The following is a 23897-nucleotide window of genomic DNA, read 5'->3' on the forward strand; positions in this document are numbered from 1 at the left end:
CCCCGCCCTGCTGCTGGTGATGGCTTATCTTAAGTGATCACTCTCCTTACAGTGTGTATGATAAACCCATTGTTTCATGTTCTCTGTGTGTGTATATAAATCTCCCCTCTGTTTTTTCCACCAAATGCATCCGATGAAGTGAGCTGTAGCTCACGAAAGCTTATGCTCTAATAAATTTGTTAGTCTCTAAGGTGCCACAAGTCCTCTTTTTCTTTTAACAGAGAGGTTTGACTCTCTTTCTGGAAAGACAGAACTCTGGCCAGCGAGTCAGCAGAAAGCTAAATTGAGGTGCAGGAAGAAGGGGAGTGGGATAGATCTATACAGAATTTTGCGTAAACACATCCTGCCCTTTCACTTACTTAATAAACTGACGAAGGAAGGATTATTATCTCTACCGTACAGATGAGGAGCACAGACACAGAGACTAAGGCCTGGTCTACACCTAAAATGTCGATTGACATAACTATGTTGCTCAGGGATGTGAAAGATTCACACCCCTGAGAGATGTAGTTAAGCTAACCTAAGCCCGGTGTAGACATTGTTAGGTAGATGAAGAATTCTTCTCTCGACCTAGCTACCACCTCTCAAGAGGGTGGATTAACTCTAGGATAGAAAACCCCTTCTGTTGCAGTAGAAAATGTCTACACTGCAGTAACACAGGTCAAGTTGAGAAGCATCTTATTCTGCAAGTCATTCACTGATGGCTACTCAGGGGAGCAAAGTACTACTCACCCGAGTAAAGGCAGCAGAATGGAGCCCTACATTAATTTGGGGCTGGATTCCAATACCCTTACTCACTGAGCGCTGGACCCCACAAGGAGTCCCATTGGTGTAAGTGGCTACTCCATGAGAATAAGAGAATCAGAATCTACCCCATAACATGCTGCTCTCCTCTGGTGCCTTTCATCCAGTGCCCTTTACAAACTTTAATTAATCCTCTCAACACCCAGTAATAATACGTAGCCCTTATAGGACTTTCCACCACAGATCTCAAAGAACTTCTCAAAAGCTAATAAGCTACAGGGAAGCAAAGGTGGAGGCAGCTGCTGGCCAGAAAATGAAAGGTGCACATGAGGTCTAAGTCGAGAGATGCTACTCACTGTAAGGAGCCGAGAGAATGCTTTTTGATGAGATAATTTTGCTTGCTTCACGCCTTCGTTAAGGGGCTGTTCCAGCTGGGCAAAATATTTCTCAATCTCCTTCTCCAAAGCCTTGATCTTGTCTTCCACAAAGCCTTCCAAGCCGCTCTGCTGATAGTGATCCTGCAATGGCAGAACAGCACAGGACACATCATTGAGCAGCTGATGCTGGGGGCAAAATAAAGATACAAGCCAAGATTTCTCCTCGCTAGATACCACAGTGCAGGACTGGGTTCGGTCAGCATCCGGATGGGAGGCATCTAAAGAACACACTGTGCTGGAAGAGGTGGTGTCGCCAGTCCAGCTGGGGTGCTCTGAGTCAGTACTGAACCAAAGCCCTAGCGTGGCATGATGCTGGAGGCCGCAGGAAGGAGAAGGGGAAGTGACAGCTGGGCAACAGGGGAGGTATAAGGTTTGGCTGCCTTTGCAAATAAAGCCTGCAGTGGTTTTAAACATCAATTATAGATAGGGGCAAAGGAACAGAATCTCTGTCTTTTTCCTCCTTCCACTGCTTTACCCACCCACAGAACACAATGGACACAGGGATATGTTTTTGTCCCCCAGTGATATGGGTCCAGTGGTGAGCAATTGGGAGGTAGTGCTTGGTGTCACATCATTGAAAAGCCTAACCAGCCAAGTAGATCATAGCCTTGGACAATGTAGGTGTGTCTCCCCTAGGGAAAATAGCATGTTTCAGCTCAGACACAGTTTCACTGATGCTGCCAATGGAGTAAGCTGTACTGTAAAAAGGGTGCTGGGTTTACTATCACGTCATCATCTAGCCCCGCTCTAGGGACAGAACTCAGAGCCTCCTGTGGCAAAAAGTATAGTCCCTCTCCCTACAGAACCGACCCCATTAGCGGTCAGCAGTATAGGGTCTATGGCTCCAGCTCCATCCATCTGATGGGCAGTGAGGTATTTACACACTAGCCACCTCATTACTAGATTTTTGGAGCAGATTTGCATATGTTTCCTGCTAGGAACCATGAGGCGAGTGGCCTGGTTCAAAGTAACAGGGATGGAACAGGGAGAAGGCAGAGTGCAGAGAAACCGCTGCAGTGGGAAGAGAGGAGAATATTCACTGCATCATCACTATGCTAGCAGTGAAGCAGATTGTAGTGCCCAAAGCTGTTCCAGCCATACCACCAAGTCTCGTGTGGAGTTGAAATTCTCAGCCAGCAGGACAATGCTGAGAGCCTTGGTTATATAATCCACTAGGAGCTTCTTCTTCTCTTTCAGATAGATATTCCTGACGTACTTTCTCAGCTTGGGGATCTCTGGAATAGCACAGATAGGCGGAGTTAATTCTGGTCTACACCGAGGATGACCTAGCCATGGTGCTCAGGGCTGTGAAAAATTTCACACCCTGTGTGATGTAAGAAAGAATATAAGAACGACCATATTGGGTCAGACCAAAGGTCCATCTAGCCCAGTATCCTGTTTTTATTTTAAACCTGCTGCCTATTCATAGATTCATAGATACTAAGGTCAGAAGGGACCATTCTGATCATCTAGTCCGACCTCCTGCACAGCGCAGGCCACAGAATCTCACCCACCCACTCCTCCTATTCATTTCGTTTCATTTGATGACCCCGAGTTCTTGTATTATGAGGAGTAAACAACACTTCCTTATTTACTTTATCTACACCAGTCATGATTTTACAGCCATATCCCCAGTCATCATATCCCCAGTCATTTCTTTTCCCCAGTTTTATTAATCTCTCCTCATACAGAAGCTGTTCTATACCCCTAGTCATTTTTGTTGCCCCTTTCTGTACCTTTTCCAATTCCAATACAGTATATCTTTTTTGAGATGGAGTAACCAGATCAGCACGCAGTATTCAAGATCCATGGGTGTGCCATGGATTTATATAGTGTCAACATGATATTTTCTGTCTTACTATCTCTCCCTTTCTTAATTATTCCCAGCCTTCTGGTCACTTTTTGGACTGCTGCTGCACATTGTGTCGATGTTTTCAGAGAACTCTCCACAATGACTCCAAGATCTCTTTCTTGAGTAGTAACAGTTAATTTAGATCCCATCATTTTATATGTCTAGTTGGGATTATGTTTTCCAATGTGCATTACTTTGCATTTATCAACATTGAATTTCATCTGCCATTTTGTTACCCAGTCACCCAGATTTGTAGGATCCATTTGTAGCTCTTTGCAGTCTGCCTGGGACTTAACTATTTTGAGTAGTTTTGTATCATCTGTAAATTTTGCCACCTTATAGTTTACCCCTTTTTCCAGACCGTTTATGAATATGTTGAACAGGACTGGTCCCAGAACAGACCCCTGGGGGACACCATGATTTACCTCTCTCCATTCTGAGAAATGACCATTTATTCCTACCCTTTGTTTCCTATCTTTTAACCAGTTAACAATCCATGCGAGAAACTTCCCTCCTATCTCATGACAGCTTCCTTTGCTTAAGAGCCTTTGGTGAGAGACCTTGTCAAAGGCTTTGTGAAAATCTAAACACACAATATCCACTGGATCCCCTACATGCTTGTTGACCCCCTCAAAGAATTCTAGTAGATTGGTGAGGCATGATTTCCCTTTACAAAAACCATGTTGACTCTTCCCCAACAAATTATGTTCATCTACGTGTCTGACAATTCTGTTCTTTACTATAGTTTCAACCAGTTTTCCCGATACTGAAGGCAGGCTTACTGGCCTGTAGTTGCCGGGATCAGCTCTGGAGCCCTTTTTAAAAATTGGCATCACATTAGCTATCCTCCAGTCATCTGGTACAGAAGCAGATTTAAATTATAGGTTATAGACTACAGTTAGTAGTTATGCAATTTCACATTTGAGTTTCTTCAGAACTCTTGGGTATACCGTCCGGTCCTGGTGACTTATTACTGTTTAGTTTATCTGTTTGTTCCAAAACAAACAAACAATCTGGAACAGTTCCTCAGATTTGTCACCGAAAAAGACTGGCTCAGCTTTGGGAATCTCCCTTACATCCTCAGTCTTGAAGACTGTAGACAAAGCTGGGTCAGCAGCCTAGCTACCTCCTCTCGAGGGGATGAATTTGCTACGGCAAAAGAAAAACCCCTTCCGTTTCTGAAGGGGGTGCCTGACACTCCAGTCAGCAATGTAGCTGCAACGGCAGGGTTGTAGTACAGACATATCCTTAGAAATGTGGTCGGAGACATTCCTCCTGCAGGATGTTCAACAGGGGGAACATTGCTCCTGCAGAGCTTCCCATCAGCGAATACAGGGTTGGATGAAGGCATAGGCCTAGGACCCCAGCTCCAGGAGCCGGGTGATTACATCAGAATCCCAGCATGCATTTGCAAAAAGGAAAGTCTCTAGTCCTCACAGTTGTGAAGAATAGCTTGGAAACTGGTTCAGTAACATCTGCCTGAATCTGCACAGAGCCTGAACCAATTGCTGTGAGGGTGAGCATTGCCCCATGTATTTCAGTGGGGTATTAACCCCACTACCCTGGGGCTCTCCGAACTCCAGCCCAGCAGAGGGCTTTGTGCATAGCAGGAGGGGAAGAGTGCAGATAGCTTGACCCATCCAAACAGAAACACAGAAAGCAGAGGGGACTCCTGTTTACACTCATGCTGCTCCTGAGGAGAAGGGCCTCGGGCAGTCAGGCCTGGTGGGAAGAAGTAGGCTCTCTCGACTATTAAGCCAAAGGACCTATTGCTAAGTAAAGGCCTATTATCAAGTGAACCAACCGCTTTGCAAGCTTTATGAATAATTTGTAATAATGATGTTACATTGTGCAACCTTTATTAAGGGTGGAAAATTTAGTTTAGTGAGAGTGGAGAATTTAGTTGCTTGAGGTTTAGCATAATAATCTGTTTATCAGAACAAGTGCTTTAACTGCAAGATGTGCTGACCGCATTAATATGGGAAGTTTGGATATTGCAATAAGCATTTGGAAATTTGCAACATGCCTTATTGTGATAGAGGCTCAAGGTAAACCTTAACTTTTCCCTTGTTAAGCTAAATAGATTGAACTCCTTGAGTCAGTACCTAAATGGGGAATAAAAATTTGATAATGGGCTCTTCAGTCTAGCAGACAAAGCTGTAACATGATCCAGTGGCTGGAAGTTAAGCTAGACAAATTCAGACTAGAAATAAGATGTACATTTTTAACATTGAGGGTCATTAACCACTGGAACAACATACCAGAGGTTGTGGTGGATTCTCACTCGTAAATGTTTGAATCTACTGCTGAAAAGCTAGGTATTATTACTGGATGTCTTTCTGAAGGGCGGACTCTAGTTCAAACCCAGCAATTGGACTTGGAGCAGGAATTACTCCAGCACAGTCCTATGACCTGTGTTATGCAGGAGGTCAGACTAGATGATCACAATGGTCCTTCTGGCCCTCCCATCTGTGAATCTCTGCCATTGCCACTCTGGGAGCAGAGGGAGCCTCCTAGCACTGGCACTACAGGTGGGGGTGAGGACTGTAGGGGTGAAGCCATGATACCCCCCTCCCCATGTCATGATGTGCTTAGAGCTCCAGGCTGCTTCAGTATGAACATGGGTGAACGTTCCATCTATAGAACATCTCGTTTCAGTCGAGAGACTTGGAGGAAAAGCTGGTGTCTCAGAAACTCAGGGACCTATACATTGCCTGCTGCAGATCTGAGCAGGGCAGCAGTGGCTGGTTTGTGCAGGTGTAATCCACACATCTCCTGGGTGTGGTGTTCTGTCCCATCTAGTGGCACCGAGACCTTTTAGAGAGATATATAAAATGAGTCTGCTCTACAGCCTTAGCCAACAGCCAGTTGGCTTTTAATTCATGTGGTAGAAGCTCATGCACTAAGCTCCAGAGGTCCCCAGTTCGATCCCGCCAATGACCGGGGTCTGTCAGCGTTACACACGAATCTGCATATGGAGGCACAAGCTACCCAACATTGGGAGAGGAAAAGGGGAAGCAACACAAAAGAAGAAAACAGAGGGCCGAGAAGCGGAGCTAAGCCTTGCTATCAACAACACATGTAGTGCTGTGTCCTGTGAATGCCACCTCTCCTGCAGCTTCCCAGCAGGCTGTGTGACAGGCAAGGAAGGTTGTGGCTGTGCAATGACAGGTACTTGGGGTATTGAACCTCTAGCACTCCGGGGCTAAGTTAAGTCCCCTCACTGGCCCTGTAGCAGTGTTATACCCCCTGAGGCTCAGGCAGAGACAGGGATTCACAGCACCCACAGCAGTGACATCAATGGCTACAATGTCTGCTTTGCCAGAAGGCCAGAGCAGCCCAATGCGTGGGCAGTGCTAGCTGCAGAGGTGGTGTTGCTGGAACAGCTGAGGGATATGCTAATACAGGGCATTGTTCCCTGTGCAACCCCCATCTCCTGGAGAGCCTGGACCCCTGGCTGCAATAGAGAAGGTGCCTCCCCTGCAGGAACCCCACAGAAGAGTGCTGGTGGCAACGGCACTTGCCTCCCCTTCGGAAAATGCCTCCCTTTGGGTGCAGGGGCCAGGCTGGGGCAGGGGCGTGGAATTTACAACACCCTGGGCCAGCTTTAGCGAGTCCGATCCTTGATCATTAACAGGTAAAGCGTCTCAAGCCTTGCACTGCAGGCTAAGTTCCCGTTCAGGGCACCAAGATGCCAGGATTCTGGATTCAGCTGTGGACGGGCCCAGCAGAACAACTGGGTCCCATGCAACAACGCAGCATATGTAGGGGGCTGTAGGGGAGGGCTACTGAGATGTCAAGGGAAGGAACTGGACAGGGGGCCTATAGAGGTTTGGGTTGGGAGAAGGTGGGGTCACTACTGGAAGAGAAGCCAGAAGTGGGGCTCTCAGATGGTCATTGGAGAGGGCCTGAACCTGAGAGGTGCTGAGCACCTGCAACCCCCATAGATTTCTGTGTCTGCAGTGCCCTGGGACTCAGAGTTATGGATTCAATTTTTGGCTCTGCCACAGACACAGTGTGACCTTGGCCAAGTCACTTAATCTCTGAGCCTCTGTTCCCCATTAAAACAGAGACAGCGATACTCACTTTGTTTGTCAAATCTATTTAGATCATCAGCTCTTTATGGCAGAGATGGTCTCTTATTATGTGCATGTAGATCGCCTAGCACCACACAGCCCTGATTGTGGTTTTAGATTTGTAATACAATTGTAATACAGGTGTAATTGTAATACAAACAATAATATATATAATCCCCACAGTTTGGGGAAAAGCATCTGCACATTTAGATGCTGCTTTGAATCAAATTCCTGCATCTGTGGTGTGTGCCCATCACCAGTAAGAGATGCACACAGATGTAGAGTCAGCACTCTGAGCAATGAAGCATTAGCAATTCATGTTGAAAGAATAATTGCATGTTACCTGTCTCTTCCTTAGTGAGAAACTTCTCCCTCCAGTATTCTTTAGCACTGACCGTATAAACAAGATCAGCCTTGTTCAGAATTTCTGAGTCACTTGGCAGTATTTTCTAAAAAAAACCCCCAAAAACAAACACACACACACACACACACACACACACACACACAGATTGTGTAAAAAGTGGGGTTATTTAAGCAGCTTCAGAAAATTCATAAGAACATAAGAACTGCCATACTGGGTCAGAACAAAGGTCCATCTAGCCCAGTATCCTGTCTTCCCACAGTGGCCAAGGCCAGGTGCCCCAGAGGGAATGAACAGAACAGGGAATCATGAAGTGATCCATCCCGTCACCCGTTCCCAGCTTCTGGCAAGTCCTATTGTCACTGCAGAATTCCGCCACAGTTAGCACAAAAAGTGGTGCAGTAAGTGTGAATTTAATCAGTTGCATATCTTCAAACAACCCTATTCATATCAGGATCCAGTTCAAAACTGCGCTTCCTCCCTCCAGCAGCAAACTCCTCTGTCTCATCACACAATCTCACCATTGTTGGGGTGAGAGCCTCTTCCCCTGCAGCTTCTCCCACCAGTAACAGCCTTGTGAAATTTCTGCCCCATCAATGTCTCTCCCTTTCTGAGGCCTTGTTTCCTCTCTCCCTACGTTACCGACTTTGTTTAAGGAATGCTTTGTGCTGCAGACAAACAGTGCATCTTAAATTCCTAATTCTATATTACTGTGAAACGAATGGATTTGTCATGTCAAATTTTCATTGAGCAAACACCGAATCAAGGATCTGCTTTGTCTGCACATTGACTTTAATGCTTGGATCCCTTATTTATGACTCGGAATCAAACCACAGAGGATGGTCAGCTCCATACACAAAAGTTTTTATCACTGGAGGTAAAGGAAAGTTCCCTAATGGGATTTTCAGAAGTGCCTAACAAGGTTAGGCAACTAACTCCCATTGGAAGTTGACAGTAATTAGGCACCTGAAAGCCAAGATAGATCTGGCCCCAGAATTCAATAGGACTTAGAACTTTGTGTGTTGACATCGAGGTTTTTATAGTATAGTTGAGACCACCTAGAAATCATCACATCTCATGGAAAAATACTTGCTTATAAATGTTAGTCCAAGGACCATCACATATACTATTGAAATATAATAGGAATAGGTTTCAGAGTAGCAGCCGTGTTAGTCTGTATTCGCAAAAAGAAAAGGAGTACTTGTGGCACCTTAGAGACTAACAAATTTATTAGAGCATAAGCTTTCGTGAGCTACAGCTCACTTCATCGGATGCATTTGGTGGAAAAAACAGAGGAGAGATTTATATACACACACACAGAGAACATGAAACAATGGGTTTATCATACACACTGTAAGTGATCACTCTCCTTACAGTGTGTATGATAAACCCATTGTTTCATGTTCTCTGTGTGTGTGTATATAAATCTCTCCTCTGTTTTTTCCACCAAATGCATCCGATGAAGTGAGCTGTAGCTCACGAAAGCTTATGCTCTAATAAATTTGTTAGTCTCTAAGGTGCCACAAGTACTCCTTTTCATAATAGGAATAGGTTTCCCGCAACTAGAAACCCAGTATTATACTTTACCTTTAGCTTTGTCTTCATTCCATTGCTTTTCTTTTTGTTCATGGATGCGTTCCTCTCTAAAATGGCATCGTGTTTGGTTTCTATAGGTTTCTAAATTTGGAAAGACAATGAAAGCTACTAAAGGTAGTCCCCAAAATGTTTTCATAGATTTTAAAGCCATCAAACACCATCTAATCTGGTTTCCAATATAACACAGGGCAAACTTCACCCAGGAATTTCTGCATCAAGCCCAGAACTTATGTTTGAGCTAGAGCAGATCTTTTAGGGCTTGTCTACGTGAACCAGTAATGGTAAGTATAGGGATGTGATTTCTAGAGCCCACTAATATGTTGCACATTAACTGGCCCATGTGGACCCTGCCAGTGTGGACTAGAAGTTTCCTAGTGTACTTTTAACATATTGCTGTTTGAAACAGCACTATGTTAGTAATAGTCAACATGGATTGTCAAGAACAAATCATGTAAACTGAATCTAATAGCTTTCCTTGACAGGGTAACAAGCCTTGTGGATGCGGGGAAGCAGTAGACGTGGGATATCTTGATTTTAGTAAGGCTGTTGATACCGTCTTGCATAACCTTCTCATAAACAAACTAGAGAAATACAGCACAGATGGAGCTACAATAAGGTGATTGCCTAACTGGTTGGAAAAATGTTCCCAGAGAGTAGTTATCAGTGGTTCACAGTCAAGCTGAAAGGGCATAACAAGTGGGGTCCCACAGGAATCGGTCCTTGGCCTGGTTCTGTTCAATATCTTCATCAATGATTTAGATAATGGCATAGAGAGTGCACTTAAAGTCTGCGGACAGTGCCAAGCTAGGAGGGTTTGCAGGTGCTTTGGAAGATAGGATTAAAATTCAAAATGATCTGGACAAACTGGAGAAATGGTATGAAGTAAATAGGATGAAATTCAATGTACTCCACTTGGGAAGGAACAATCAGTTGCACACAAAGAAAATGGGAAATGACTGCCTAGGAAGGAGTACTGTGGAAAGGGATCTGGGGGTCATAGTGGATCACAAGCTAAATACGAGTCAACAGTGTAATGCTGTTGCAAAAAAAGCAAACATCATTCTGGGATGTATTAGCAGGAATATTGTAAGCAAGACATGAAAAGTAATTCTTCTGCTCTACTCAGCACTTATAAGGCCTCAGCTGGAGTACTATATCCAGTTCTGGGCACCACATTTCAGGAAAGATGTGGACAAATTGGAGAAAGTCCAGAGAAGAGCAACAAAAATGATTAAAGGTCTAGAAAACATGACCTATAAGGAGAGATTGAAAAAACTGGGTTTGTTTAGTCTGGAGAAGAGACGACTGAAGGGAGACATGATAACAGTTTTCAAGTACATAAAAAGTTTTTACAAGGACGGGGGATGAAAAATTGTTCTCCTTAACCTCCGAGGACAGGTAAAGAAGCAATGGGCTTCAATTGCAGCAAGGGAGACTTAGGATGAATGTTAAGAAAATCTTCCTGTCAGGATAGCTAAGTCCTGGAACAAATTGCATAGGGAGGTTGTGGAGTCTCCATCACTGGAGGTTTTTAAGAACAGGTTGGCCAAACACCTGTAGGGAATGGTCTAGTTATTACTTAGTCCTGCCTTGAGCACAGGGGACTGGACTAGATGACCTCTCAAGATCCCTTCCAGCCTTACCCTTCTATGATTCTATGATAAAGCCCAAAGGGAACTTCTAATGCATGCTGGCTATGTCCACATGGACCAGTTAATGACTAACATGTCTGTGCTCTTTACAACTCATGCCCACCACCCATAGTCCACCTTACTGCTCTGTGTGGACACGCCTTTGGAAAGACAGTCAGTCTTGATGTAAAGACTCCAAGTAATGGCCCCATCCTTGGTAAGTTGGTTCAATGATTAATTAGATTCATAGATTCATAGATACAAAGGTCAGAAGGGACCATTCTGATCATCTAGTCCGACCTCCTGCACAGCGCAGGCCAGAGATTCTGACCCACCCACTCCTATGTAAAACCTCACCTATGTCTGAGCTATTGAAGTCCTTAAATCATGATTTAAAGACTTCAAGGAGCAGAGAAGCCTCCCTCAAGTCAACCATGCCCCATGCTACAGAGGAAGGCGAAAAACCTCCAGGGCCTCTCCAATCTGCCCTGGAGGAAAATTCCGTCCTGACCCCAAATATGGCAATCAGCTAAACCCTGAGCATATGGGCAAGATTCACCAGCCAGATACTACAGAAAATTCTTTCCTGGGTAACTCAGATCCCATCTCATCTCAGGGGATTAGTCCTATTTACCTTGAACATTTAAAGATCAATTACCTGCACTATTAAAAAAAATTGTGCCTTATTTCTAGTCTGAATTTGTCTAGTTTCAAATTGCAGGCACTGGATCTTATTAGGTCTTTTTTGCTAGATTTAAGAGTCATCTGCTCTCAGAAATCTCTCCCCCATGTAGGTATTTGTAGCTTGTGATCAAGTTACCTTTTAACCTTCTCTTGGCTAAATTAAATCAATTGAGCTAACTGCTCATTATAAAAAGAGTTAAACAAGATTATTGCTTTCAATAACATTAATTTTATTTTTGGGTCATGTAATTTAAAAGTTTCCTTTATTAAGGTTATTATCCCAGGTTACAGAGTAGCAGCCGTGTTAGTCCGTATTCGCAAAAAGAAAAGGAGTACTTGTGGCACCTTAGAGACTAACAAATTTATTAGAGCATAAGCTTTCGTGAGCTACAGCTCACTTCATCGGATGCATTTGGTGGAAAAAACAGAGGGGAGATTTATATACACACACAGAGAACATGAAACAATGTGTTTATCATACACACTGTAAGGAGAGTGATCACTTAAGATAAGCCATCACCAACAGCGGGGGGGGGGGGGGGGGGGGGGAAAGGAGGAAAACCTTTCATGGTGACAAGCAAGGTAGGCTAATTCCAGCAGTTAACAAGAATATCTGAGGAACAGTGGGGGGTGGGGTGGGGTGGGGTGGTGCCGGAGAAATAACATGGGGAAATAGAAAAGGAGTACTTGTGGCACCTTAGAGACTAACAAATTTATTAGAGCATAAGCTTTCGTGAGCTACAGCTCACTTCATCGGATGCATTTGGTGGAAAAAACAGAGGAGAGATTTATATATACACACACACAGAGAACATGAAACAATGGGTTTATCATACACACTGTAAGGAGAGTGATCACTTAAGATAAGCCATCACCAGCAGCAGGGGGGGGAAAGGAGGAAAACCTTTCATGGTGACAAGCAAGGTAGGCTAATTCCAGCAGTTAACAAGAATATCAGAGGAACAGTGGGGGGTGGGGTGGGAGGGAGAAATACCATGGGGAAACACAGGTTTCAGAGTAGCAGCCGTGTTAGTCTGTATTCGCAAAAAGAAAAGGAGTACTTGTGGCACCTTAGAGACTAACAAATTTGAAATTTGGAGAGGAAGATGATGTCTGTCTGTATCTGTGCGAGTTTTTTCATGAAGTTGACAGATTTCCACTCTATACGGCTAAATTCAGTGCCTTGCATAATCACAGGTTTCAGAGTAGTCTCTAAGGTGCCACAAGTACTCCTTTTCTTCATGGGGAAATAGTTTTACTTTGTGTAATGACTCATCCATTTCCAGTCTCTATTCAAGCCTAAGTTAATTGTATCCAGTTTGCAAATTAATTCCAATTCAGCAGTCTCTCCTTGGAGTCTGTTTTTGAAGCTTTTTTGTTGAAGGATAGCCACTCTTAGGCCAAATGCATCCGATGAAGTGAGCTGTAGCTCACGAAAGCTTATGCTCTAATAAATTTGTTAGTCTCTAAGGTGCCACAAGTACTTCTTTTCTTTTTGCGAATACAGACTAACACGGCTGCTACTCTGAAACTCTTAGGTCTGTGATCGAGTGACCAGAGAGATTGAAGTGTTCTCCAACTGGTTTTTGAATGTTATAATTCTTGATGTCTGATTTGTGTCCATTTACTCTTTTACGTAGAGACTGTCCAGTTTGGCCAATGTACATGGCAGAGGGGCATTGCTGGCACATGATGGCATATATCACATTGGTAGATGCGCAGGTGAACGAGCCTCTGATAGTGTGGCTGATGTGATTAGGCCCTATGATGGTATCCCCTCAGGGGATATGCATCCGATGAAGTGAGCTGTAGCTCACGAAAGCTTATGCTCTAATAAATTTGTTAGTCTCTAAGGTGCCACAAGTACTCCTTTTCTTTTTGCGAATACAGACTAACACGGCTGCTACTATGAAACCTGTCATATTTCCCCATGTTATTTCTCCCTCCCACCCCACTGTTCCTCAGATATTCTTGTTAACTGCTGGAATTAGCCTACCTTGCTTGTCACCATGAAAGGTTTTCCTCCTTTCCCCCCCTGCTGCTGGTGATGGCTTATCTTAAGTGATCACTCTCCTTACAGTGTGTATGATAAACCCATTGTTTCATGTTCTCTGTGTGTGTATATAAATCTCCCCTGTTTTTTCCACCAAATGCATCCGATGAAGTGAGCTGTAGCTCACGAAAGCTTATGCTCTAATACATTTGTTAGTCTCTAAGGTGCCACAAGTACTCCTTTTCTTTATCCCAGGTTAGTTAGTGAGGCAGATATTGCTGCATGAAACATAAAAACCAACTCTAGGGGAGTTAATTAGTACTGTAACCTGCAGCACATCTTCAGTTCCTAATTTGGTCTTGTTCCGGAGCCATTTTACACTGGGAAACACTCGATCAAGGCTTGTTTTGTCTGTGAACTGAATTTAGTTCTTTGAACCCTTGTTTATGACTCAGAAATAAGCCATACAAGGCTAGAAAAGATGGTCTAATAGTTAAGACACTGGACTGGGACTCGAGATCCAGACTGAATTCCCAACTCTGCCACTGACTCCCTGTATGCCACTGGACAAGTCACTTAGTCTCTCTGTGCTTCAGTTCCCCACCTGTAAAATGGGGATAACAGCCCTGCCCTGCCTCACAGGGGCATTGAGAATAAATTCAGTAATGTTTGTGAGACATTCAGATACTACTGGGATTATGGCCATAAATAAGTGAACCCATATGGCTAAAAAAAACAAGGAGTTAGGTGGCACCTTAAAGACTAACAGATTTATTTGGGCATAAGCTTTCATTGGTAAAAAACCCACTTCAGATGCATGCAGTGAAAATTACAGATGCAGGCATTATTATACTGACACATGAAGAGAAGGGAGTTTCCTCATAAGTGGAGAGCCAGTGTTGACAGAGCCAATGACACCTCCTCATCAATTATTGGGAGTGGACTACATCCACCCTGACTGAATTGGCCCCGTCAACACTGGTTCTCCACTTGTGAGGTAACTCCCTTCTCTTCATGTGTCAGTATAATAATGCCTGCATCTGTAATTTTCACTCCATGCATCTGAAGAAGTGGGTTTTTTACCCACGAAAGCTTATGCCCTAATAAATCTATTAGTCTTTAAGGTGCCACCGGACTCCTTGTTGTTTTTGTGGATACAGACTAACACAGCCACCCCCTGATACTTGACACCATATGGCTAAATCCACTCAACTTTGTTATTAACATTGCTCAGCTGCCTAAATTCTAATGTCTTGCATTCCTCAGGGCTCCCATATATGACTGCCTTATTGCTCCAGTTTTACAGCTGGAGAAGCTAAGGGGCACAGAGGTTAAGTGACTAGCCCAAGGACACACAATGAGTCTGTTACAGAGATGGGATGAGAACAAGGGACTCTGCGGCTCTCATGCCACTGCACCAGGCCTCTCTTAGGTTATTTACCCCATTCCAGCTGATGATAAACTTCCTTCCTGAACTACAAATGCAGATAGCTCTTGTAATTTTATCCTGATTGTGAGCTAAACTGTCTTTTTCTTACCCACTCAAAGCGAATGGGGGGCTCACATGTGTAGGGTGAGCAGGTGATACCTAGACTGGGCTGATGGATGCTATAAATGCCTACCGTTTAAAAAAATTAACCCGGCAGCTCCTCTTACAATAATCAGGACTCTTGCTGGAACACCCCATTGTATTTAGCAGCCCTAGTGGATGACATCCATCTTCAGAAGACAAATCAGTGACCTCTCATTTTTGTTTATGGAGTTCATTTTTAAGACTACAACTTGTTTTTTAAAAAGTCTACAAATACTCACGTGTTTTTCTTTTCTTTCCCTGGAAAAAAAATCAAAATGACACATTTAATCAGGTATGGCAAACATCAAAAATCCTATCATGCCCCTTGCACATAACTATGTGCAGGGGCTTATGGGAAGGTGACAATATACAGTCTGGAAAGTAGGAAATGGGCTTTAGCATATTCATAAGCACTGCCAGACTGGATCAGACCCAAGGTCCATCTAGCCCAGCATCCTGTTTCTGGCAGTGGCCAGCACCAGATGTTTCAACGGAAGGTGCAAGAATCATTGTAGAAAGCAAGTATAGAATGACCTGTTTATTCCTAACCCCTGTGACACAGAAGTGAATTGGTGGTTCGCAACTCTTGTCAGATCTGACATACTTGCTACAACTCACACACTGTCATCATGATATATATCCAAAAGTTTGCATGTAATATATCATTTATATTCTTGCATTATGTACATACATATGGTCAGTCCACAAAGAATTTTACAGATGGGCAGGAAATATGTGACTAAAATGTGTTGAAACCAGGCATGTCAGGGGGAATTGATAACTTTTCTCCAGACAAAGGAAAGAGGCAGACATCTCAGATCAAGTGTGCCCAATTCAATGGGCTATTCATTTGTATCTCAGGTTGCAAGAAGAGATCATTTGCATTGTAAAAATCACCAGCAAGGGAGAAGACAGCCTGGAATCTACATGAGACAGACTGACAGCCACACCCAGCAGGGGAAAGGAACCTTATCTGGGAATAAGAAAAGGAGTACTTGTGGCACCTTAGAGACTAACAAATTTATTAGAGCATAAGCTTTCGTGAGCTACAGCTCACTTCATCCGATGAAGTGAGCTGTAGCTCACGAAAGCGAAGTGAGCTGTAGCTCACGAAAGCTTATGCTCTAATAAATTTGTTAGTCTCTAAGGTGCCACAAGTACTCCTTTTCTTTTTGCGAATACAGACTAACACGGCTGCTACTCTGAAACCTATTATCTGGGAATACATTTCAAAGGCTAACTGGACTATAAAGAGAGGGGGAGCAAACCCCTAAATGATCGATCACTTAGGGGATTCAAGAGGCCAGAGCTCTTGAAATAAGAGGTTACTTACTGTACTGGAGGTTCGTCAAGATGTGTAGTCCCTATCTGTATTCCACACATAGGTTTACATCCACGCCATACACTTGAATCTTGATTTTTTTCCAAGCAGTGTCTGTTGACCTGCATATGTGTGGTATGTCCTTTTGTGCTCCCAACTGAGAGTGTAAGGGGCAGTGCAGATCAACACTACTCCAGTTCCTCCTCTTACTGCACTGTGGTGAAGTCTGAAGCAGAGGGACAGGAGAGCAAGTAGTGGAACACAGCTAGGGACCACACATCTCAGAGAACCTCCAGGTACAATAAGTAACATCCTCTTCTTTGAGTGATGGTCCCTATGTGTATTCCACATGTGGGGGACTTGTGAGCATTGATCAGTGTGGTACTGAGTGCAAGGAGGCTTATTGTAGAGTCATTTGCAATACAGCTTATCCCATGGCCTGTTTCTTCCTAAATCCCGTGACACCATACCACTCTGTGTCAACAACTCTCGTCAGGCCTGGCATACTCGCTACCCCTAACATACTGTGTGTATATATAAATAAAACATGACATGTAACATATCACTGGAAAACTAACAGCTCACTGACCATTAATGTTCTTGAGTCACGTATCTACCATCAACCTACACAAAACTTTACAGGCAGGCTGGAAATATGTGACTAAAATATGTTTAAACCAGGTGTGTCAGGGGGACTTGATAAACAAGTTTTCTCCAGACAAAGGAAGGAGGCCAACACCTCAAACCAGCTGTGGCCAAATGCAATGGGCTATTCATTTGTATCTGAGGTTGCAGGAAGAGATCATTTGCATTGTAAAAATTACCAGCAAGGCAGAAGACAGCCTGGAATCTATACCAGACCAACTGGCAGCCGCACCCAGCAGGGGAGAGGAACCTTATCTGGGAATACATTTCAAAGGCTTACTGGACCATAAAGAGAGGGGGAGTGAACTATTATTAATTGGAAAAGAAAAGGAGTACTTGTGGCACCTTAGAGACTAACAAATTTATTTGAGCATAAGTTTTCATTTTGCGAATACAGACTAACACGGCTGCTACTCTGGAGAAACCTATTATTAATTGGGGGATTCAAGGGATCAGAGCTCTTGAAATCACAGGGGGTTGAAGTCTCTGGGAACTGAGGGTAGGTGAGAACGATTGTAACTTGCTGATGCTGAAATTAAGTTTTAGTCATAGGGTAATGTCTACACAAGCAGAGTTACAGTGCCAGCAGTTACAGCGCCGCTCAGAGAGCGCTGAAGGGAAACTGCTGTTGTGTGTTCACACTGTCAGCTGCCTGCACAATAGCGCGTTCACACTTGCAGCAGTATTCGGAGCGGTGCACTCTGGGCAGCTATCCCACTGAGCACCTCTTCCTCTTCTGCCGCTAAGAGTTGTGGGAAGATGGAGGGGGTTGCAGGGCATCCTGGGTCCTGTCCCAATGCCCAGTGATGCGTTGCTTCGCATCCCTGCAATCTCTGTGCTTCCATCCGCATTTGACGCCATCTTTCAACGGTTCGTGTACTCCGCGCTCTGCCTCTTTGGTCTGCAGAAATGGATCCTGAACTGCTGACCAGTATGCTGCTTGCTCTGACCAACACATAATGATAATATGCTCCATGATATTTATGAAGGGAAGGGTGAAAGCTTCACTCACCGCTGAGGTTCAGCGCCTGGAAGCTGAGTATGAACAGCCAGAAACCAGGGCTATTAGAGGGGTGCAGCGCTGGGCCATAAGGATGCCTTGAGGCAGCAATTTGAAGCTGAAGTCCACTAATATTTGTTGCTATGCTCGGGAGTGCAGTGCTTGTAATGCTAGGAGGCGATTGTGATTGGTGCAGACGATGCAATATGAAGGTTTAAGATAATTTTCTGTTGATTTTCAGGGCTCTGTTTCCTTTCAATTAATAGAATAAAGATTACTTTCAAACCAACTCAATCCTTGTATTAAAAAACAACAACCGGAGGAGAGAGTCAAACAAAAAAATGACACATGAGAAAGAGTTTTATGACAGCGTCTGCAGGGGAGGGCGCGGAGCTGCTCGGTTTGCAGTGCTAGTAGCACCTGGAGCGTGTCTGCTTGGTGTTCCATGACATTTAAGAGCCGCTCTGTAGCTTCATTCTGGCGCGCTGCGTTCTCCTTTCGGTCCCTCTTCTCACTGTCCTGCCATTCCTTCAATTCCTGTTTTTCGGCCGTGAAGTGCATCATAACGTCATGCAGAAAGTCCTTCTTAGTTCTCCGTGGTCGCTTTCTAATTCTGTGCAGCCGTTCAGCTGGCGATAAAGAGGGAGGCTGGGCACCCAAGGTCATCTCTGTGAAGTTTAAGTGCAACATTTTACAGAAGCAGTATTGTTTGCAACACACAGAACACTGATTCAGTGATTTAAAACACAGCTAGTGTTCACATACCTGTCACGAACTGGCTGACCCCAGGCAAGCACACATGAGCCACAAGACCCCCAAAATGGTGAGTAGCTGCAGGGGCAGGGTAAATCAGTGTTCCCAGACCCTACTGTACACTGGGCATGTGGCTCTTGGGGGAGCCAGCACAGTAGCGGGGGCTGATAATCATTCCTGCATTTTCCACAGGATGTGATCATTATGGAAGATACCTGGCTTCTGAGGGTGAGCAGGGAATCAAGAGAGGGTCTTCTCCAAGACTGCGGCTTCCGCCCTGGCCCTTATGTGGCTCGCCTGTGTGCAGCAATGATTCCCCCCCATGCCCCAGAGGCCCGCCCTCCCTGTGTGACAGCAGAGTGGCGTGGGACAGTTACCGTTAATGGGGAAAGAAACAAAGTAGTTCTGCCAAAGAACCTGCGGCAGCGGATTGCCCAGTATCTCCATGAGAGTTTCCTGGAGATCTCTGAGGGAAGATTTCCATAAAGTGAGGGATTCAATCAACACCCTGTTCTGCCACTCAGACTAGGCATATGGTGAACATGCATCATACAGACACAAGCCTGTTTTCTGCAACCCTCCTGCCCCCAACAACTCGCCTCAGCGATTCCCAGAATCAAATCCACTTACCAGGGGCCTCCTCTCCTGTTTGTCCGTCACCAAGATCTGACAACTGTGACTGCCTATCCTCCTCTGAGGTAGAAGAGAGCTGGCTGCATGCATCTCTGACCTCCGAGTCATCCTCTGCCTCTGGGTCCCCCTCCTCGTCCAAGATTTCCTCTTCCTCACTTGGTCCACTCTCGACTGGCACGTGAGACACTGAAATATCCAGAGTGGTCTTCGCAGTGGAGGTGGGGTCACCACTGAGTATTGCGTCCAGCTCTTTGTAGAACCGGCAGCTTGTGGGCGTGGAACTGGAGCGGCGGTTTGCCTCCCGCGCCTTGTGGTAGGCGTTCTGCAGCTCCTTCACTTTGACCCTGCACTGCAGTGTCCCCCGGTCATGGCCCCTTTCCGTCATGCATTGTGAAATCTGTCCGTAGATATCATAATTCCTATGGCTGGAGTGCAGCTGGGACTGGACAGCCTCCTCTCCCCAAACGCTGATGAGGTCCCGCAGCTCGGCATTGCTCCAAGCGGGGGATCGCCTGGTGCATGGAGCAGGCCTGGCCACCTGGAAAGATGCACTGAGACCACTGCACGTATCACCGAAGGGAAGGGGACTTTCAAATTTGCAAAGGAATGTATGGTGTGGGGTGACAGTTGGTCACCTGAGGGCAGGGCAGTAGAATTCAAACCGATGACCAGAGAGGTGAGAACAGGCATTGTGGGACACCTCCCGGGGGTCAATCGCAGCGTTGTAATCACCACGGTGTCTACACTGGCATCACAACGCTGTACCCCCGGCACAGAAAGGTCTATGCTGCTCGTCGGGGTGGTTTTTTTACAGCGCTGCAACTGTGCAATTTCGGCCCACTAAGGGGCTTGGCAGTGTGTTCACCTCGGGAGTTACACCACAGAAAGCTGCTTTACTGCACAGAAACTTGCCAGTGTAGACGAGGCCTTAGAAGCATGGTTTTATTTTTGTTTGTTTGTAACCTTTTCTATCTTCATCCCTTATATCTGAACTCACTTTAAACCTCTTTTTGATGAAATAAATGTGTTTTACTTTTACCTAAACCAGCCCAGGGCATTGATTGAATTGAAGTGATTGTTAACACCAGTCAAGAGAACAAGCTGCTGTTTCTGTCTCTTTAAAGGAGCAGAGAACTTAATATCTTTTGTGAATGGACAGTGATAGGGGCTGTGCATAAGAGGCTGGAGGTCACTGACTGTTACCTGCTAGGAGGGTTTGGGCCAGCAGAGCCCTGAGGGGTTTGCAGGCCAGGCAGACAAGCTGGTGCGTCAGGGAGCCGTCAGACAGCTGAGCTGCAGCAAGGCTCCCACTTGCTGAGGCTGAGAGGGGTGCACAGTGTCTCACAACTCTGGGTCTCCCCAGCAGCTTGTCTCACCCCCATCAACTAAAGGTTACTTGTGCCCTGTAGCCAACAACAGCCCATCACAGGATGGCAGAGGGAGGGGAAAGCACAGTTATCTCCCCATCGCCCAAGTCCACGGGACAGGGCAAAAGTGCAGATGGCCCCTGGCATGTCTGCAGAACCACAGCCCTGTTCACCAGCCAGTGGGGATGTGAAATGACAGCCCCTCTGCAGTCACACCCCACTGTCCTTGTAGGTTTCCAGTGGCTCTGCAGGCAGGTCCCTCTGCTTGAACTCTGACATGAAGCCTGCTCGCTGCTGTGTGTGTGTGTGTGTGTCCGTCCTTCAGCATTTACTTACGCAGGAAACTGCAAATGAATTTGAACTGCTTTGGGAGTGGGTGTTCCCCGACTCCTCCCTACTTCTGCCTGGCCACACCCCATGTTCACACACTGTTTCTCAGCCATGTGGATGATGCAGAAGGGTTGATGGTGAGAGCAGGATCAAATCATCTGGTTGCATTTCCCGTCCCACTGCCTTCCCAAGTCCTTTTCAGGCTGTTAAGCCCATTTGCTCCATGTGTGGAAATGCTGGAGGGTGTTACAGGGACCTGAGACTCTGACTGAGTGATTACTGTACCTAAACACCACAGTATCTCTCTAGTACTATTGCGACTATTGGATGGAATCAGAACTGCCAATGGTGTGTGTCATAGGCCCTGTAGTGCCTGCTAATGGAGATTTTCCTGCAGCTTCAGTTTTGCTTTTGGAAGAAGAGGATTGGAATTTGATCCCTGCTGCTAATGTGAAGTTCTGAGTGGCTACAGTACCTGGGCAGGTGACATTTGTGAAGTTCTGGGTGGCAAGAGATTTGATACATTAGTCTGAAAAGGAATGCTATGGCAGATTTCAGATATTTTAATTGCAAAATAGAGGATGTTTTAATGTAAAATGATTCAACCTGGGGCTTTTAGCTTTTTTTTAACATGACTATTTGTCACTTTTGGCTTTCCATCCTGATGAGGACTGAGATTTACCATCTAGAAACATAACCCACCCCCATGCTGTGTTGTGCTCACGACCCTCATAGAATCACAGAATATCAGAGTTGGAAGGAACCTCAGGAGGTCATCTAGTCCAACCCCCTGCTCAAAGCAGGACCAATCCCCAACTAAATCATCCTAGCCAGGGCTTTGTCAAGCCTGATCTTAAAAACCTCAAAGGAAGGAGATTCCACCACCTCCCTAGGTAACCCATTCCAGTGCTTCACCATCTTCCTAGTGAAATAGTTTTTCCTAATACCCAACCTAACCCTGGCCCCACTGCAACTTGAGACCATTACTCCTTGTTCTGTCATCTGCTACCACTGAGAACAGTCTAGATCCATCCTCTTTGGAACCCCCTTTCAGGTAGTTGAAAGCAGCTATCAAATCCCCCCTCATTCTTCTCTTCTGCAGACTAAATAATACAAGTTCCCTCAGCCTCTCCTCAGAAGTCATGTGTTCCAGACCCCTAATCATTTTTGTTGCCCTCCGCTGGATGCTTTCCAATTTTTCCACATCCTTCTTGTAGTGTGGGGCCCAAAACTGGACACAGTACTCCAGATGAGGCCTCACCAATGCCGAATAGAGGAGAATAATCACTTCCCTTGATCTGCTGGCAATGCTCCTATTTATACAGCCCAAAATGTCATTGGCCTTCTTGGCAACAAGGGCACACTGTTGACTCATATCCAGCTTCTTGTCCACTGTAAACCCCAGGTCCTTTTATGCAGAACTGCTGCCGAGCCATTCGGTCCCTAGCCTGTAGCGGTGCATGGGATTCTTCTGTCCTAAATGCAGGACTCTGCACTTGTCCTTGTTGAACCTCATCAGATTTCTTTTGGCCCAATCCTCTAATTTGTCAAGGTCCCTCTGTATCCTATCCCTATCCTCCAGCATACCTACCTCTCCTCCCAGTTTAGTGTCATCTGCAAACTTGCTGAGGATGCAATCCACACCATCCTCCAGATCATTAATGAAGATATTGAATAAAACTGGCCCCAGGACTGACTCTTGGGGCACTCCACTTGATACCGGCTGCCAACTAGACATGGAGCCATTGATCACTACCCGTGGAGCCCGATGATCTAGCCAGCTTTCTGTCCACCCTATAATCCATTCATCCAGCCCATACTACTTTAACTTGCACGCTCCTAGTGGTGTCTGGCCACACAGTGTATAGATTGTCTACACTGCAAATGGGATGTGACTGCAGCATGTGCAGACATACCTGTGCTAGCTTTGACCTAGACAGCTCAGGTACCAATAGCAGTGAAGCCAGGGCAACACAGGCTGTGGAATGGACTAGGTGCCAAATACAACCCCCCAGGGAGCCTGGGTATGTACTTGGGCAGCTAGCCCATGCTGCAGTGACTTCACTGTGATTGGCACCCACGCTAGCTAGGTCAAAGCTAGCATGGGTATGGCTACACGTGCTGCAGTCACACCCCCGAGGGCCGTGCAGACAGAGCCATGGAGGTGGAGTAGCTTGCGGTAGCCTTGGCTTACACAGCAGGATCATTTAGCTCGGGCAGTCGAGGCTCATGTGTTTAAATCCTGAGAGCTCAGGATCGATTCTTGCTGCCGAGACTCCCAGGATCACAGTGTTACACACACAAATACCCACACTTTCATCCTGTCTAGACCAGAGGTTCTTAAACTGGGTGGAAGGGAGAATGTATTCTGGGGAGGTGCAAGATGCTTTAGGGGGAAAAAAAAAACCTTACTGCACACATTTTACCCTCAGCAATGAATAACTAGCAAATCTGATTCCTCCAGACATATCAGGTCCTAAGATGGCGCTGTGCATTTTGGCAGATTTCTGTTAAGCTTGCCTAGCATTATACAAAGTCGTTGCCACCTGTACGTTAATCCATTTGTTAGGAAGCAGTGTGCACATTTAGTTGTAAACATCATCACAGTTTTGTTTTTTGTTCTTATTACAAGGGATAGTTGGGACTGTCTGAATCAACGCCTCACTGTTTTAATATTTAGTGAGAATTGCATGTTGGTTTATTTTTTATCTCTATATGTACTTGTGTGGAAAGAGGGGGCATAAATTACTACTAGACACAAAGAAGGGGGGCATGACCAAATAAATCTGAGAAACACTGGTACTGTTGTTAGACACTGCTGTCAGAAAACACCAGCCAGAACAAATGGCAGATGCTTCCATAAGCTGATGGGTGAACATGGACTAGCTGGTAGCTAGAAGG

The 23897-nt window shown here is 45.3% G+C and overlaps 1 protein-coding gene across 1 annotated transcript in view; it reads right to left on the minus strand.

Moving 5' to 3' along the window:
* NUGGC (nuclear GTPase, germinal center associated) overlaps nucleotides 1-23897 on the minus strand; it is a gene marked incomplete at its 5' end in the record, with an annotated part of 77124 nt that overhangs the window by 43887 nt on the left and 9340 nt on the right. The window contains 5 exon segments of the mRNA XM_038393962.2: nucleotides 1101-1262; nucleotides 2283-2416; nucleotides 7453-7558; nucleotides 9058-9147; nucleotides 15187-15205. Coding sequence (XP_038249890.1) covers nucleotides 1101-1262; nucleotides 2283-2416; nucleotides 7453-7558; nucleotides 9058-9147; nucleotides 15187-15205 — 511 coding nt within the window.

The sequence above is a fragment of the Dermochelys coriacea genome, chromosome 3 (genome assembly GCF_009764565.3).
Source record: "Dermochelys coriacea isolate rDerCor1 chromosome 3, rDerCor1.pri.v4, whole genome shotgun sequence".
Lineage (NCBI taxonomy): Eukaryota > Metazoa > Chordata > Testudines > Dermochelyidae > Dermochelys > Dermochelys coriacea.